We start from the raw sequence: 18,858 nt of genomic DNA on the forward strand, positions 1-18,858 counted from the left end.
GACGGTGAAAGGGAGGAGCTTGAGGAAGCTATTGACCCTAGGTTGACCAACCGATCTTCTCATTGGCTTGAGAAGATCGTAGTAGGCCCATGACTAATCACAAAATTTAATTAATTGCTTGTGTGTGTGTATGTGATGCATGCTAGATTAGTAATTAATTATTGCCTTAACGATTAGATTAGATCTAAATCGCGCACATGATGCACCTCCATGATTAGATTAAATCTAAATCGCGTATATGATACACATCGTTGATTAGATTAGATCTCAATCGTGCCAACTCGAAATGCCTACAATGTTGTGATACCCATCACTACCTCGATCACATGTTGTTGTTGAATCTGCCAAAGCAGAGCAACACATATTATCTTGGTAGGGTGCGGAGGGGCAATCTTGGTCCCGCCTATCAACGCATGGGTGAGTACAACTCAATTAGATTGAGTAACTAGTTTACTCAATTGAATCGAGTTTAACTATAAGTAATTTCCAATGGTTGGTAGATAGGTCAAAATCACATTTATATTTATTCTTGGGCGATTTAGCCAAAGCTAACTCAAGTTTTAATATATATGCGGATCTTGATCCTATAAACAAAAGTTGCATAGAGATGTAATTGGTAATTAGTTACCTACCGATCATACTAAGTCTTGGGCGATTTAGCCAAAGCTAACTCAAGGCGTAGTATGATGTGAATCTTGTCTCACTTGAATTATAGAATTCAGTGGGAGCATCATTTAATTAAAGGCCTAATTAGATGATTAATTGGAATATGATATTTATTTTTCTGCATTTTTCTGTTGTAGATTACCATGTTGTCAAACATGAACTCTTTCTCCCTGCGTTCTGTCCTCGATAAGGACAAACTCAATGGAGCTAACTTCCTGGACAAGTACAGGAACCTGAGAATAGTTCTCACACAAGAATGAAAATTGTACGTCCTGGAGCAGCCTATTTCTGAGGCACCTCCTGCCACTGCCACGCGAGCTGATCGTGATGCTTACAAGAAGCATCAAGATGACGCATTAGATGTGTCATGTCTTATGCTAGCGACCATGAACTCTAAGCTTCAGAAGCAACACGAGTTGATCAGCGCTTATGATATGGTTGAACATCTTCGTCAACTATATCAAGGAAAAGTGAGGCATGAGAGATTCGAGATCTTTAAGGCACTGTTTCAGTGAAAGATGCAAGATGGGACTCCCGTAGGCCCCTATGTACTCAAAATGATTGGGTATATAGAAAACTACAGAGGTTGGGATTCCCGCTTGGCCAAGAGCTGGCCACTGACCTAATCTTGCAATCCTTGCCAGATAGCTATAGTCAATTCGTTCTAAATTATAACATGAACGAAATTGACAAGCCACTGCCCAAGCTACTTAGCATGTTAAGAACTGTTGAGCTCAACCTTAAGAAGCTTAAGCCTGACTGTAAGGCTCCCTAAGCCACAGTTAGGAGGGTAATAGATAAAGTAACAGAATGAGGCTTCATGGGCGTAAACGGGAGGTTTAAATTACTTAATTTCCATAAAAAAAAGGGGGATAGTGACGAGGTTAGAAGATCAATTGGTACCACAGGGTTAGAGGGATCAAAATGATAGGATTAAGAGGAATTAAATAGGGGTTAAATAACTCAACTTACTTACGTTAACATCAACTAGGGGAAACAAATATAGATTAAATGGTTATACTTACCTAAATTGACACTCATTAGGGAAACAAATAAGGGTACATTAGCCACCCTCACCTAAGTTAATAACCTAAGCTATTGCCAACTTAATAACCCTAGGTATAAAGAGTCCTAATTTTGGAATCACCCGGCACCCCACAACTCAACCCTCCGTCTCCTCACGCGCCGTCAACCTCTCGGCAGAGTTATTTCTTCAACTGTGGAAGTTGAGGGCGGTGCTGGATTTGGACGCCGATCGCCACCGTGAGGAGCAGATCGGACGAGGGAAAACGAGGACGCGCAGTGGAAGTCGTGGGGATCTCGGGGAGGACAGGGAAGCGCAAGAGCAGGCAAGTATATTTCATTGCGATAGCTTGAAATCCGTAAGGTATGGAAGGGTGGGCAAAACCTAAACAAGTCGAGGCACTTGGTATAGATTCCATCGATTATGTTTTCCCTTCTTGTAGATGATGTTGGTTGTTTCGTTTTCCTTGTGGGGGCTTCGATTGTTTCTAGTTGTAGGTGTTTCCGATTCATTTTCTTGTTGAAGATGTTTCCGGTTGACTTTACCTGTTGATGATTCTGATTGGCTTCTTCTCGGCTGAGATGTGTTTTAGATTGAGGTTTCATCTGAAGATACCGCTCGATTCTGTTCGTATATGTTGTTGGTATGGTTGGCACTACTTTGGTTTTTGGTATAGGAGTTGAATCCTTTGTGTTATACACTCCTGATGGATTAGCCTGCTAATTAACGGGTTGGGATCGATTTTGGATTCGAGTTTTTGTGATGAATGAAAATTTGTGCGCTGCATGCTATCTGTTCGTTAGAATGTTCAACAGAGATGTCAGTTGCGAATTGTCATTTCTGCGTTGATTTGGAACCGAATGATTTACCTGTGGAGATTTTACCTTGAAGCTTTTGTGTTCTTTATGTTGTTTATGGGATTTGGTATGTCCTGTTAGCTTGAGTAGTTGAAGAATTATTTCTGTTGGTATTTGGATTGATTCATTTGGTTCAAATGGACAGATTTTAATGGTTTTGATTCTTACCTTACTACTAGAACTTTGTGTTTCTACTCGCCTCTGTTATGAAGCTGTGCATGTCGGATTCCAAAGTTTGGTAGTCTCCGGGGAGAAAGTATCAACTTGATAAGTTTCTTTAAGTGGTATGGGAAAATAAAAAAAAAACCTCTTGATTTAAACACGGTTGGTAGGTTGAGATATAACAGGGTTCTTGTGGAATTGATAACTGCCATACTCTATTTTACTTTTTAATATGCATTTGACTGGTAATGCAAGCTTCACTTGTTTGATATACTATCATGTATACTGATTTCCTTACCGATTTTTGTATTGCAAGCTGCAATTGTTAAATAATAATATGTTGTTGTATATAGTGTTGTACCTTATGGAAACTGCTTAAGATTGAAATGACATGATTACTGGATGTTTTGAAATGAGATGAAGTTATGGATCATGTTATGGGTAGATTAAGTTTTATGTGGCTAGTGGGTTGAATATGAGCATATGTGGTAGCAGTACGGGATGGGTGACCCGGGATGAGCTCCGGGGAGGGCCCATCCAAACTTGACTGATACTGGAATTTATGTTAGCTTCGGCTACATGACTGGAATGCATGTTCTCTACGAGGTACCTCTAGGTTCATGGGACTGTTGACTGGCTCTAATTGTGGTTACCGGATATGTGACATATTCCTCTTATTTAGCTGTGTAGGAACTTTATTTACCACAACTTCCTCCCCTAATATGCAATATTTTAGGTATGTTTCTATTGTTTAGTTTCCTATCTCTACTACTTTATGGATGTCATGCTTTATCACATGAGATAATACTTGCTGGGTTGTAGACTCATGATGCCTACATTTCAAGTGAGGACGTGTCTTCAGGCACTATGGAGGGTCTATAGACGGAGTAGGCGAGAAGGCGAGATGGACGCATGACATTGTCCGGATATTAGGAGTGTTGAGCTTATGTTTTTCACTAGAAGGGGTTTTGCCTTGGTGATGTCAAGAGTATCGAGTTTTCTTTGCTATACTTTGTGGGGGATGATGACTCTTATGTTGATGAAATAATATTCATTTGGGATTGGTATCATGTTATTAGTGTATGCTAGTTTGTGTTTTGTGGACGGTGTTTTTAAAAAAAAAAATAAAAAAAAATTTGGTTACAGGACGTTTCAGTTGGTATCAGAGCCATACTCCTAAGGGACATCATGCGCTAGCTATCTCGTCAGGAACTCGACTACTTCAGCCAATAGTTTGTAAGATTTACATTATTTTTAATTCTGTATTTAATGCGATAACTTAGTCATATTATGATTGTTATACTAATATGTAATTATGGGATATGAATGAGATTAAATCGGAAATTGTACAGGGCATGGCTGGTAGAAGGAACAACAACAACGGAGAGATGGGGGGTCAGAACAACCAGTTTTTAGAAGGACTTACTGCACTCCTACATGAGCAGAGCCGCATTCATGGGGAACAGATTCAAAAATATATTGTAGGCTAGGGAGCAGGGGAGCATCCCCAAACGTTCTACACCTAGTACGCAACCGGTCTACTAGCAGTTTCGGGAGCTTGGACCAACGGAGTTTAAAGGCACCACAGACCCAATTGCTGCAGAGGGATGGATTCGATCTCTGGAAACGATATTTGACTTCATGCAGCTCACAGATGCGGACAAGGTCAGGTGTGCAATATTCATGCTCCGGGATGATGCTCGGGTATGGTGGGAGGGTGCGCGGCTGACTGTAGATCCGACTATTTTGACTTGGGCTGGTTTCAAGGAGGTATTATATGGGAAGTATTTCACAGTTGACAACCGGACACGATTGGCACGGGAATTCTTGGAGCTTCGTCAGGGAGATATGACGGTGGCGGAGTATGTCAGGAGATTCGAGAGAGGACGCTATTTCGTACCTATGATTACCAGTCAACCAGTCGAAGAATTGAAGCACTTCACCGAAGGGTTGAGGCCGGCTATTCGCCATGATGTCAGGCTGAGTCGGGTCACCACATTCAGAGAGGCAGTTGACCAAGCACTGATGTCCGAAAGAGACAGAAATGACATGGTCACGGAAGCTCAGAACAAGAGATTGAGTTATCAGGGACGAGATCAGCAGGAGCCGGGAAAGAAGAGGTCAGTTCCTAGTTCGAATCCAGGAAAGCAGTCGTTTAAGCAGGCGCAGCCGCGACAGCAAATTCAGAAGACACAAGCAGCTGAAGGCACTGGTGTCAGGGCTGAAAACAAGGTTCGCTGTTCCAAGTGCGAGAAGATTCATGCTGGGCAGTGTTTGACGGGTACAGATGCTTGTTATATGTGTAAGAAGTCAGGCCACTTCGCAAGAGAATGTCCACTGCTGAAGGAGCCAACCAAAGGGAGAGTATTTGCGATGACTCAAGAGCAGGTGGACCTGGACACAGCTATTATCACAGGTATGATTTATATCGCCAATATTCCAGCCCGTGTATTAATAGACTCTGGAGCTACACATTCCTTTATATCTGAGGATTTCCTCACAAAACTGGGCATTATACCTGAACGAATGGTGGCGGGATACAGTGTTTCATTACCGTCAGGGGAGGAATTGCATAGTAACAGGATGATAAAGAATTGTCAGATGATGATGCAAGATCATACTGTAGGCGCGAGGTTCATCGTGTTGGAAATGACAGAGTTTGATGTGATCCTTGGCATGGACTGGCTAGTTCAGCACGAGGCAGTCATCGATTGTAAACAGCGGACGGTTAAGTTGAAGCTACCAAATGAAAAACTCCTCATTTTTCAAGCAGCTTCACCGATAGCTGTTCCCCACATGATCTCCATGTGTAAAGCTCGACGAATGCTAAGCAAGGGATGTGAGGGGCTTTTAGTTCACATCTCGGTTAAGTCGGGGACTCAACGACCAAGTTTGGAGGATGTGGAAATAGCCCGAGACTTCTCAGAGGTGTTTCCAGAGGATGTTACAGGTTTACCCCCGACTCGGGAGGTGGAATTCGGAATAGAGCTAGTACCGGGGACTACGCCGGTGTCAAAAGCACCCTACCGATTGGCGCCTACCGAAATGAAAGAGTTGAAGGGGCAGTTGCAGGAATTGCTGGACAAGGGGTTTATACGACCAAGCGTGTCACCATGGGGAGCCCCGGTGTTATTTGTACGCAAGAAAGATGGGACCATGCGACTGTGCATCGATTACCGGGAGCTGAATCGGGTGACAATCAAGAACAAGTACCCATTGCCCAGGATTGATGACCTGTTCGACCAGTTACAGGGAGCAACGGTGTTTTCAAAAATTGATTTGCATTCAGGGTATCATCAGATGAAGGTAAAGGAGGTAGATGTGCACAAAACAACATTCAGAACCCGATATGGGAATTACGAGTTTCTGGTTATGCCATTCGGACTCACAAATGCCCCAGCAGCATTTATGGACTTAATGAATCGGGTATTTCACTCCTACTTGGATCAGTTTGTTATTGTCTTCATTGATGATATATTAATTTACTCTCGAAATTGTCAAGAACATCGTCTGCATTTAACCACGGTGCTACAGACGTTGAAGGATCATCGTTTGTATGCCAAATTTAGCAAGTGTGACTTTTGGCTGAATCAGATTCCATTTCTAGGGCACATTGTCTCAGGAAACGGGATAGAAGTGGATCCGGCCAAAGTTGAGGTAATTCGGAATTGGGATACGCCAAAGAATGCTTCTGAGATACGGAGTTTCTTGGGGTTGGCAGGTTATTATCGAAGGTTCATCCATAATTTTTCCCGGATTGCCTTGCCGCTGACCTCGCTGACTAAGAAGGGGGTAAGATATGAATGGACAGATCGGTGCCAGAAAAGCTTTGAGGAGTTGAAAGGAAGATTGACGACGTCACCAGTGCTTTTGATCCCGGATGGTTCTGGACGGTTTGTGGTGTACACTGACGCCTCCAAAACTGGATTGGGAGCTGTGCTTATGCAGAACGGGAAGGTCATTGCGTATGCCTTACGTCAGTTGAAGGTACATGAGCAAAACTATCCCACCCATGATTTGGAGCTAGCAGCGGTTATATTTGCTCTAAAGATCTGGAGGCACTACTTTACGGGGAACGATGTGAGATCTACACAGACCACAAGAGTTTGAAATATTTTTTCACACAGAAGGAGTTAAATATGAGACAGAGACGGTGGCTAGAGTTAGTGAAGGATTACGACTGTAACATCAACTATCATCCAGGTAAGGCTAACGTGGTAGCTGATGCTTTGAGCCGCAAATCCGCTACGTTGTCGCGACTAACCAGCCAACAACAGTTGATATCAGAATTCCAACGATTGAATTTGGAGGTAGTAGCACCAAGGGAGCAACTTAAATTGTCAACATTGATTGTAAAATCAAACTTACTAGATCAGATCCGGGAAGGACAGATGGTGGATCAACAGTTAACAGAGTGGAAGCGGAAAGATGAAGAAAAAGGGCAGGCTATTTACTCTACTGTGGGTGGAGTCGTGCGATACAAGGACCGCATCTGGGTACCTAAGACGGGTACACTTCGAGAGGATCTCATGAATGAAGCGCATAACACCCCATATTCCATACATCCTGGGAGCACAAAGATGTACAGGGATATGAAGTTATTATATTGGTGGCCAGGTATGAAAAAGGACATAATCAAGGCAGTGCACGAATGCCTCACATGTCAACAAGTAAAGATTGAGCATCAGAGACCAGCAGGGTTGCTGGAGCCACCTCCGATCCCTGTCTGGAAGTGGGAAGAAGTTGCTATGGATTTCGTGGTGGGTCTACCAACCACTCCTAAGGGATCAAACGCTGTATGGGTTATTGTGGACCGATTGACCAAGTCGGCACATTTCCTACCGATAAAAACCACCTTCACAATGACGCAGTATGCAGAGCTATATATAAGAGTAGTAGTGCGGCTACATGGGATCCCAGTTCAAATTGTATCAGACAGAGATCCAAAATTTACCCCGGGATTCTGGGAAAGTCTACATAGGGGAATGGGTACCAGGCTGACATTCAGTACCGCCTTCCATCCCCAGACGGATGGCCAGACTGAACGGGTAATTCAGATTTTGGAGGACCTACTACGAGCATGTATGATGGATTTCAAGGGAAATTGGGAGTCAAAGCTTCCTCTGATAGAATTCACTTATAATAACAGTTATCAGGCAACCATAGGTATGGCTCCATATGAGGCGTTGTATGGAAGGAGATGCAGAACGCCGTTGTATTGGGATGAGGTCGGCGAGAGGACAGTTCTGGGCCCAGACATGGTGACCCAAACAGTGGAGCTGGTGGAGAAGATTCGGAATAGAATGCAAGCAGCACAAAGTCGTCAAAAGAATTATGCTGACCAGCGACGAAGAGATTTGGAATTTTCAGTTGGAGATCACGTGTTTCTTAAAGTGTCACCAATGAAAGGGGTACTGAGGTTCAGAAAGAAAGGGAAACTCAGTCCAAGATATATTGGGCCATTTGAGATTCTGGACAGGATTGGAACACAAGCTTATAGGGTTGCCCTACCACCAAATCTGTCCGGGGTACACAATGTGTTCCATGTATCTATGCTCAGACGATACATATCTAACCCTTCTCATGTGATCGGACATGAGTCCATGCAGTGGACATCTGATCTGACCTACGAGGAGCGTCCGAAACAGATTCTTGAGCGTCAAGTACGGAAATTGAGGAACAAGGAGATCAAGATGGTGAAGATTTTATGGGGAAACCAGCAGATGGAGGAGGCCACTTGGGAAACGGAACGAGAAATGCGCGACCGCTATCCGGATTTATTTGGTAAGTCAATTTCGGGGACGAAATTCTTATAAGGAGGGGAGAATTGTAAGGCTCCCTAAGCCACGGTTAGGAGGGTAATAGATAAAGTAATAGAATGAGGCTTCATGGGCATAAACGGGAGGTTTAAATTACTTAATTTCCATAAAAAAAAAGGGGGATAGTGACGAGGTTAGAAGATCAATTGGTACCACAGGGTTAGAGGGATCAAAATGATAGGATTAAGAGGAATTAAATAGGGGTTAAATAACTCAACTTACTTACGTTAACATCAACTAGGGGAAACAAATATAGATTAAATGGTTATACTTACCTAAATTGACACTCATTAGGGAAACAAATAAGGGTACATTAGCCACCCTCACCTAAGTTAATAACCTAAGCTATTGCCAACTTAATAACCCTAGGTATAAAGAGTCCTAATTTTGGCATCACCCGGCACCCCACAACTCAACCCTCCATCTCCTCACGCGCCGTCAACCTCTCGGCAGAGTTATTTCTTCAGCTGTGGAAGTTGAGGGCGGTGCTGGATTTGGACGCCGATCGCCACCGTGAGGAGCAGATCGGACGAGGGAAAACGAGGATGCGCAGTGGAAGTCATGGGGATCTCGGGGAGGACAGGGAAGCGCAAGAGCAGGCAAGTATATTTCATTGCGATAGCTTGAAATCCGTAAGGTATGGAAGGGTGGGCAAAACCTAAACAAGTCGAGGCACTTGCTATAGGTTCCATCGATTATGTTTTCCCTTCTTGTAGATGATGCTGGTTGTTTCGTTTTCCTTGTGGGGGCTTCGATTGTTTCTAGTTGTAGGTGTTTCCGATTCGTTTTCTTGTTGAAGATGTTTCCGGTTGACTTTACCTGTTGATGATTCTGATTGGCTTCTTCTCGGCTGAGATGTGTTTTAGATTGAGGTTTCATCTGAAGATACCGCTCGATTCTGTTCGTATATGTTGTTGGTATGGTTGGCACTACTTTGGTTTTTGGTATAGGAATTGAATCCTTTGTGTTATACACTCCTGATGGATTAGCCTGCTAATTAACGGGTTGGGATCGATTTTGGATTCGAGTTTTTGTGATGAATGAAAATTTGTGCGCTGCATGCTATTTGTTCGTTAGAATGTTCAACAGAGATGTCAGTTGCGAATTGTCATTTCTGCGTTGATTTGGAACCGAATGATTTACCTGTGGAGATTTTACCTTGAAGCTTTTGTGTTCTTTATGTTGTTTATGGGATTTGGTATGTCCTGTTAGCTTGAGTAGTTGAAGAATTATTTCTGTTGGTATTTGGATTGATTCATTTGGTTCAAATGGATAGATTTTAATGATTTCGATTCTTACCTTACTACTAGAACTTTGTGTTTCTACTCGCCTCTGTTATGAAGCTGTGCATGTCGGATTAGAAAGTTTGGTAGTCTCCGGGGAGAAAGTATCAACTTGATAAGTTTCTTTAAGTGGTATGGGAAAATAAAAAAAAAAACCTCATGATTTAAACACGGTTGGTAGGTTGAGATATAACAGGGTTCTTGTGGAATTGATAACTGCCATACTCTATTTTACTTTTGAATATACATTTGACTGGTAATGCAAGCTTCACTTGTTTGATATACTATCATGTATACTGATTTCCTTACCGATTTTTGTATTGCAAGCTGCAATTGTTAAATAATAATATGTTGTTGTATATAGTGTTGTACCTTATGGAAACTGCTTAAGATTGAAATGACATGATTACTGGATGTTTTGAAATGAGATGAAGTTATGGATCATGTTATGGGTAGATTAAGTTTTATGTGGCTAGTGGGTTGAATATGAGCATATGTGGTAGCAGTACGGGATGGGTGACCCGGGATGAGCTCCTGGGAGGGCCCATCCAAACTTGACTGATACTGGAATTTATGTTAGCTTCGGCTACATGACTGGAATGCATGTTCTCTACGAGGTACCTCTAGGTTAATGAGACTGTTGACTGGCTCTAATTGTGGTTACCGGATATGTGACATATTCCTCTTATTTAGCTGTGTAGGAACTTTATTTACCACAACTTCCTCCCCTAATATGCAATATTTTAGGTATGTTTCTATTGTTTAGTTTCCTATCTCTACTACTTTATGGATGTCATGCTTTATCACATGAGATAATACTTGCTGGGTTGTAGACTCATGATGCCTACATTTCAGGTGAGGACATGTCTTCAGGCACTATGGAGGGTCTACAGACGGAGTAGGCGAGAAGGCGAGATGGACGCATGACATTGTCCGGATATTAGGAGTGTTGAGCTTATGTTTTTCACTAGAAGGGGTTTTGCCTTGGTGATGTCAAGAGTATCGAGTTTTCTTTGCTATACTTTGTGGGGGATGATGACTCTTATGTTCATGAAATAATATTCATTTGGGATTGGTATCATGTTATTAGTGTATGCTAGTTTGTGTTTTGTGGACGGTGTTTTAAAAAAAAAAAAAAAAAAAAAATTTGGTTACAGGACGTTTCACTGACTCTATTCTGATGGTTCAGAAACACAAGGGCAAGGGCAAGCCCAAAAGTAAGGGAAAGTCTCAAGCCAAGGGTAAAGGCAAGGTAATGAAACCCATAGGAGGGGTTGCTAAGGCTGCTACCTGCTTCCACTACGATTAGACCGGGCACTGGAAGAGGAACTGCAAAGTGTACTTGGAAGATCTTAAGAAGAAGAGAAGTGAGACTTCCAGTTCAGGTATCTATATTATAGAAGTCAATCTATCTATTTCTTCATCATGGGTATTAGATACCGGATGTGCTTCTCACATTTGTACAAATGTGCAGGCACTGAGAAATAGCAGGGCATTGACGAAGAGCGAGGTGGACCTACGAGTAAGCAATGGAGCACGAGTTGCTGCTGTTGCTGTAGGAACTTATTCTCTATCTCTGCCCTCTGGGCTTGTACTAGATTTGGATGATTGTTGTTATGTGCCTGCTATGACTAAGAACATTATATCAGTTTCTTGTTTAGACAAGAAAGGCTTTTCATTTATAATAAAGAACCAATGTTGTTCAGTTTATTTAAATGATATGTTCTATTGTAGTGCACCTCCGATGAACGAACTCTATATTCTAGACCTTGAGAACTCTATCTATAACATAAGTACCAAGAGGTTCAAGTCAAATGACATGAACCAAACCTATATCTGGTATTGTCGCTTAGGTCATATAAATGACAAACGCTTATCCCAGCTCCATAAAGATGGTTTGCTGGACTCATTTGATTTTGAATCATATGAGACATGCGAGTCATGCCTACTGCGCAAGATGACCAAGACTCCCTTTAGTGGACACAGCGAGACAGCGATTAACTTGTTAGGACTTATACATAGTGACGTATGTGGCCCTTTCAATGTCGCTTCCAGGGGTGGTTATAGGTACTTCATTACATTTACTGATAACTTCAGAAGATATGGTTATATGTATCTGATGATACATAAGTCAGAATCCTTTGAAAAATTCAAAGCATTCAAGAATGAAGTACAAACTCAGCTTGGCAAGAGTATTAAGATACTTTGATCAGATCGAGGTGGTGAATGCCTTAGCCATGAGTTTCGTGACTATCTAGCTGAGTGTGAGATTCTATCTCAACTCACTCCTCCTGGAACACCACAGTGGAATGGTGTATCTGAAAGGAGGAATCACACCTTATTAGATATGGTACTGTCTATGATGAGTCACACAGATCTTCCCATGTATCTTTGGGGCTATGCTCTAGACACAACAACCTTCATTCTCAATCGAGTTCCATCTAAGGCTGTAATAAAGACACCATATAGGATATGGACTAGGAGAGATGGTCAAGTGTCTTTTATAAGGATTTGGGGTTGTGAGTCTTACGTTCGACGTCAAGTCTCGAACAAATTGGGACCCAAATCCGATAAGTGCTATTTTATTGGATATCCCAAGGAAATGAAGGGATATTACTTCTACATTCCCAGTCAACACAAGATAGTTGTGGCTAAGACTGGGGTATTTCTAGAAAGGGATTTTGTTTCTAAAAAGACTAGTGGGAGTACGTTCGATCTTCAAGAAGTTCAAGATGTGAACCATATCACTGAAGCCTTGATAGAAGTTGAACTAGAACCACAAAGTGTTGTGGATGATGTTGTTTCACAAGGAGTTGAGGAACCACAACCAGTTCAAATAGACCTACCTCTTCGTAGATCTGATAGGGTACGTCGTCAGCCTGAGAGATACTCATTTCTCTTGTCTGACCATGATGACGTTGTGCTCATTGAGGATGAGCCTACCTGCTACTCGGAAAACTTATAGGTTCCACTGTACAAAAATTTTGTACAAAGGTCTGAACCTTTTCCTAGCTACCATGTGTTCTTTTAAATTAAATTTTGGATCGCCTGCGGAACTTAACACGTTTGATCCAAAACTTAATCTATTTGTTCTTTTAGGTTTTGACTTGGATCTCCTGCGGAACTTAACACGTTCGACCCAAGTCTCCTTAAGTTATTAATTCCATTAAATATTAATTTCCATAAAAGGTTCCCAGTACTGACGTGGCGAGGCACATGGCCTTCTTGGATATGGGAGCAACCACCACCGACTAGACAAAACCTTTAATAGAAAGCTAATATTTAATTTCCTAAAATAACTTTAGGTTAACCAAAGAGAACAATCAAATCACAAGGAAAAGAAAAAACAAAAGAACACAACTTCAAAAAAAAACATATTCGAAATTCTAGAACGTAAGCCTCTTGTATTTGGTATTATTTCACTACAAAAAATAAAGGATTTCGGGACAAAATTGGGGACGAATTTTAAAAAAAAATTCGTTGCAAAAATTTTTGCGACAAAATTTGGGACGAAAATTTTTTCGTCCCAAAATGGTTGATGCCAACTTTTGGAACGAATTATGGATTGTTGCAAATTTGGGGACGAATTTGGCGACGAAAAAAATTTTCGTCCCCAAATTCGTTGCAAAAAAGTATAGAAATTTGCAACGAAAACTGTTTTTGTTGCAAACCTAGGAACAAATTTAGGGACGAATTTACATAAATTATCCGCCAAAATTGTCTTGATTTTTGCAACAAATTTGGGGACGAATTCGGTGACAAATTATATTTTGTTGCCAAGTTTGTCCCTAATATTGCAACGAATTTGGGGACAAATTCGGTGACAAAATTATTTTTGTTGCCATCTTTGTTCCTAATTTTGCAACGAATAATAAATTTGTTGCAAAACTGGCAACGAATTTCGCAACAAAAACTTGCCAAGTTCATTGCACACCAGATAAATTTTCGTCCCAGAATTCGTCCCAAATTCTGGGACGAAATTTGGGACGAAATTTGTGGATTCGTCCCAAAATTCGTCCCAGAATCTGGGACGAATTTTGGGACGAATCCACAATTCGTCCCAGATTCTGGGACGAAATTTGGGACGAATTTTGTGGATTCGTCCCAAAATTCGTCCCAAAATCTGGAACGAATTCTGGGACGAAAATAATTTTGTCCCAAATTACGATAGAATTGGGACAAATAATTTTCGTTGCCAAATTCGTCCCTATTTCAAATAATTTTTTCCAGCTTCAATCTCTTTCTGCAATACAATCCAAATACATACAAACCAAATTCAAATAACAAATAATATGCATTCAACACATCCTAATTTAACATTCAACACATACAAATTTAACATTCAACACATCGATCAACTCATAATTCAAGAAGTATAAAGTTTGCAACAAAGTTTACAATATCCATCTTGTTCAAGCTACTAGAAAATATGATACAAAGTTTAACAACCCAATGTTTTATAAATCCATCATCCAACCAACAACACTAAGAATACATATAGTCATCTTCATGAGCCACAAAATCTTTGATCCCCATCAAATCTCTTTTGCCTACATAACAACAAACAAATAAACTAGATCATGTCTAACAAGAAAGATTGTAAATATTATACGATATGACCATGTAAAAAGAATAATTGGAAACAAAACATAAATATGAAATTCCTTAAACATTCTAATAAAAGCCCTAAATATAATAAAAGTCATATTTACCAACGATATGAATCATCTATGTCATAACAACGGTAAAGAAAATTATAAGAATTATTTTGAAGCTAAGTACATGTATCGTAACTACGATACAACCTAATATAATTGACACATCATATAGAGAAAAAGAGAGAGATATTGTGAAGTATGATATTAGGGTTTAAATTTTCTCACTTAGTTAACTTTATTTTTCATTTTAATTTGCTGAATTTATAGGTTTGTCTTTGGTTGATATTTAATGTAAACTAAAGGATGTTTAAAATAATTGTTCATTTCATTGTGTTAACTAGTTGACAATTTCATATGAATAACTTTAGCACATTTTTAACAACTCTTTACAAAATATTAAGGTAGGAGGATGCATCGTTATCTAGTAAAGAATTTTAGAATAGTGTAATGTAATTCTAGATGAAATATAAAACTTTTATGTATCTATATAGTTTTGAAACTATACATAGATCAAATTCAGAACTTTTATGCATCATTATCATTGAAGACAAAACAAGAAAGAGTAACTTATCAAAAAGAATGAACACAATTAAACAACTATTTAAAGTTAATTTTAACATAATTATTTAAAGTTAACTTTATATAATTAAACAACTATAACATAATTATTTAAAGCTAACTTTATATATAGATCAGTCAATGCATATTAAAGAACTTAGGAATACCGAAAAGAGGTGAACAAATACAGCTGTCTTCAACTACACTGAGATCAGACCAACTTGAGACCTGCACAAACAACATTATCAAATCAGGAAAAAAATAAAGTCAGAGTATTAGAGACTTCATTCATATTGCCTAATTATGCTTTAATTTTGTTACTGGTACACAACTAAGAATCATATAGATTAGTCTACGTCAAAGATAAGTCATCTCATACATTGACAGTGGAACAGTGCAAGAAGACAACAGACTTAACCTACAAATGGCAGAGTTGAAAAGTTAAAAAACCATTGATTAATGTGTAAAGCAGTAAACATAAGAAAAAAAATCATCATACATTATTAAAATTATCAAAAATCATCACCGCCATCATCGTTATCATCGTAGGCATCATCATCGTCATCATTGGGAGGATTCTGACATTGAGCGGAGCTCAACTGAAGGTGTTGCATAATAAATTCTTGTTGTCGGCGCATTTCTCTAATATCTTTCTCCAAATTAGCCCGTTCTAGGTCTCTTTGCACCCTTTCTTGGTCTCTTTGCGAAATTATTTCCTTCAGATGACTAACCTCATCAGTCAAGGTATTTACTTGGGTCGTAAGTGCTGATGTGGAGGAAGAAGTTCCAACTAATCTTTGGGTTCTACTCAAGGAACCCATCCCCAATATCCTTCCCCCTTTTGGTCCTCCACTGGCCTCTAACCATAAACTCAAATTATTGCCAACAGACTCCTCAGACCCCTGACTATCGATGCCAGCTTGTGAGCATGTTTGAGCTAGCTCGAGTTGATCATATTTTTCCTGTTTTGTAAAACACATACGATATTGATTAGATATAATAGAAACACATATAATATTAAGACAATAATGGTAGGTAAATAATTAAATTTAAACCATATATTAAGGTAAAATAAAAATTAATTCCAACCTTGACTGCTTTTGCTCTCGCCCCACTCCATGTGTTATCTTTTTTTTAAAAGTGCGAGTGAAAGCATCAATGAAAGAAGGCTCCTTCCCTGTCTCCTTGGTCTAAAAAAACATTATTTCAAATAACGAAATAATTTGATATATATTAAAAATTTGTGAAAGAGTGAAACTATTACCATTCTCCGTCTATGCTCATCTATGTTAATGGAGCCTCCCGCATATATAGCACTTGAGTCACCAGAATTGTGAGATTGATTCATTCTATTCAGGTCACTCCTTTGTTTACTTTCCTCCGTTGCCCAAAATAGAGTGATCCTCTCCCAATTTTCTTCAGTGATGAAGTTTGGTTTTTTCCGCCGACTCTTTGCGTGACTTAATACATGTCTAATGTGATCGCCACATTTCTTTTTAAATATTCTTCGTATCTCCATTTCGTCATTCGGGTCCCAATTATTTAAGCGCTGAAATAGAAATTTATTTTATTATATAATCACTGTAAAATTGAAGTAAAGTTAAGAAAATTTACTTTGAACTCGCTCCACCAAAGTTGTTTTGTGGCTGGTGGAGTGCTTGAATATGTCAAAGAATCCCCTCCCCAATGGTTGTTCACGATCCTATTTATTTCTCGAACAACTTGTACCGGATTTTCAAAGCTGCATTAAATTACAAAATAATGATATTATATAATTAAGATAGATCTAACAAATAAAATATTTTATAGTACTTACGAATCACCGATGGGGACTAAAGGGGCTCTATCATTCCTAAACTCAGCAAATGAATTTCTTGCTGAGTCAGGAGGATCTGAGTGGACAGGTAACTGTTCTGGGTAAGGTACTTGTGGCGGTGAATATGAAACCGGTGCAGAAGGTACATGAGAAGGGCCCGGCTGATGAAGGGGTGGCATAGGTACACTGGCAGGAGAATATGATGCCGGTGGAGAAGACACATGGGATGGGCCTGCTTGAGTAGGGGGTGGATTAGGTTCACTGGCAGGTGATGGATGTGTCTGGTCCTGTGGTCGCCGTCTACGTCCACCACGTCGAAATATATGCTGGAAATTTCAACAATTTAATAAAGTTAATTACAGATCTAATACATAACAAAGGATAATTAAAAACTTACCATTTTTATGTAAAGATTATGGAAAAGGATGGAGGGGAAATTTATGAAATGTGACCTCTGATGACCTGTAGGAATAAATACAATGTGTTAACAGATAAAGTAAATCAAATTATAAAAGAGACAGTATATACAATAAAATATGGGAAATTTCTTTAAATAAGCTAACAAAACTTACCCATCATCAAAAATCAAAGTCATCATTGTCATTATCATCCTCATCCTCCTCTTCCTCTTCCTCCTCCTCTTCCTCTTCCTCTTCCTCTTCCTCCTCCTCCTCCTCCTCCTCCTCATCATCATCATCATCAATTTCACTTCTATCTACGTTGATTACTACACCGTTGGGATCTCGTAAAGTTGGAATAATATATTCCTCAGTCTGAAAGGTGTTTGAAACTTCCTCTTGTTGATATGCAATGTTTTCCCAACGTGCCTCAATTTTTTTCCGTGCTTTAGTTTTACAAACAGCCCACCAATCAATCTTATCGCGTTTCAAACTCGGATATGAAGAATAGAATACTTGAATTGCTTGTTGTGCCAACACAAATGGTTCATATCTCTTATAAAATCTCTTATGATTTATTTCAACTAAATTATAATGTGGATGCACTTTCATCCCTCTAACAGGGTCAAACCAGCGACACATAAATAATATAACTTGCATTTGTGGTCCTGGGTATTCTACTTCTATAATTTCATCCAACAAACCATAAAAATCATTACTTGGACCTCCTTCATTGGATGACGATACGCACACCCCACTATTCATGGTATTCTTGCCCATTCCATAGTCTTGAGTATGAAAATTATATCCATTTATGAAATATGCTGGCCAAGTGCGTACGCATGAATTTGGAACCCATGAAGGATTGATTAGCCATTCTTGATCAAGGTGAGATTGATTAGCTTGAACAGAAGGTCAAACCACAAATTGTTAAAAGTATGCATATGTATCACACAAATATAGATTTTTACTTACATATGATTTGAACCATGCAACAAATTCTTCTTCACAAAATCGATCGAACTCTTGTGCCGATAATTCAGAATATAAGTTGGTAAATATCCTACTCAAAAAAACATATTGTTACACAAATAATTGAAAAAATAAAGAAATAAAAATAAAAATATATACTTACTCGTAATATGATGATACTTCTGGACAATTTAGTAAAATATATGTTTGGGCTGCTCGCCATTCTTTACCAGTTAAGTATCTTTGTTTACATGGTCCACTTGGTCGACCAAGGTAGTTAAAAATTGAAAATGAGGTAACATTTGGATCAATAGGACCCTCATCATTTCTGCCCGCTCTTCGCCTTTTGCATTGAACATGAGGTTCAAAATAATATGATGCAAAAGTGGTGACTTCCTCCACAATGTATGCATTAACAATAGAGGCTTCAACTCGTGCTTTATTTTTCACCTTTTTCTTCAAATGATATAAGAATCTGTTGAAGATATATAAAATTATATTAAATATATATATATATAAATAATCCAGGAGTAGAAATATTTTTTTTTCATTCAACATTCGAATTATACAAATAACACACTCTACCTTTCAAATGGATACATCCACCGAAAATGAACGGGTCCTCCAACTTTGGCCTCATATGGC

General features: G+C 39.5%; 1 protein-coding gene across 1 annotated transcript; it reads left to right on the forward strand.

The window, feature by feature from the left end:
* The first annotated feature begins 1,476 nt into the window (after window positions 1-1,476).
* On the forward strand, window positions 1,477-6,819 carry LOC122050489. Its single transcript, XM_042611388.1, has 5 exons — window positions 1,477-1,492; window positions 1,786-2,015; window positions 4,062-4,190; window positions 4,357-5,535; window positions 5,881-6,819. Exons 1-5 carry the CDS (start codon window positions 1,477-1,479, stop codon window positions 6,817-6,819), a joined length of 2,493 nt encoding a protein of 830 aa, XP_042467322.1.
* Window positions 6,820-18,858: the final 12,039 nt, after the last annotated feature.

The sequence above is a fragment of the Zingiber officinale genome, chromosome 3A (genome assembly GCF_018446385.1).
Source record: "Zingiber officinale cultivar Zhangliang chromosome 3A, Zo_v1.1, whole genome shotgun sequence".
NCBI lineage: Eukaryota > Viridiplantae > Streptophyta > Magnoliopsida > Zingiberales > Zingiberaceae > Zingiber > Zingiber officinale.

Coding starts and splice junctions, on each gene's coding strand:
- LOC122050489 (XM_042611388.1), top strand. Junction 2,016..4,061: donor ACAGGGAAGCGCAAGAGCAG/GCAAGTATATTT, acceptor GAAATTGTACAG/GGCATGGCTGGTAGAAGGAA. Junction 4,191..4,356: donor AACAGATTCAAAAATATATT/GTAGGCTAGGGA, acceptor GACTTCATGCAG/CTCACAGATGCGGACAAGGT.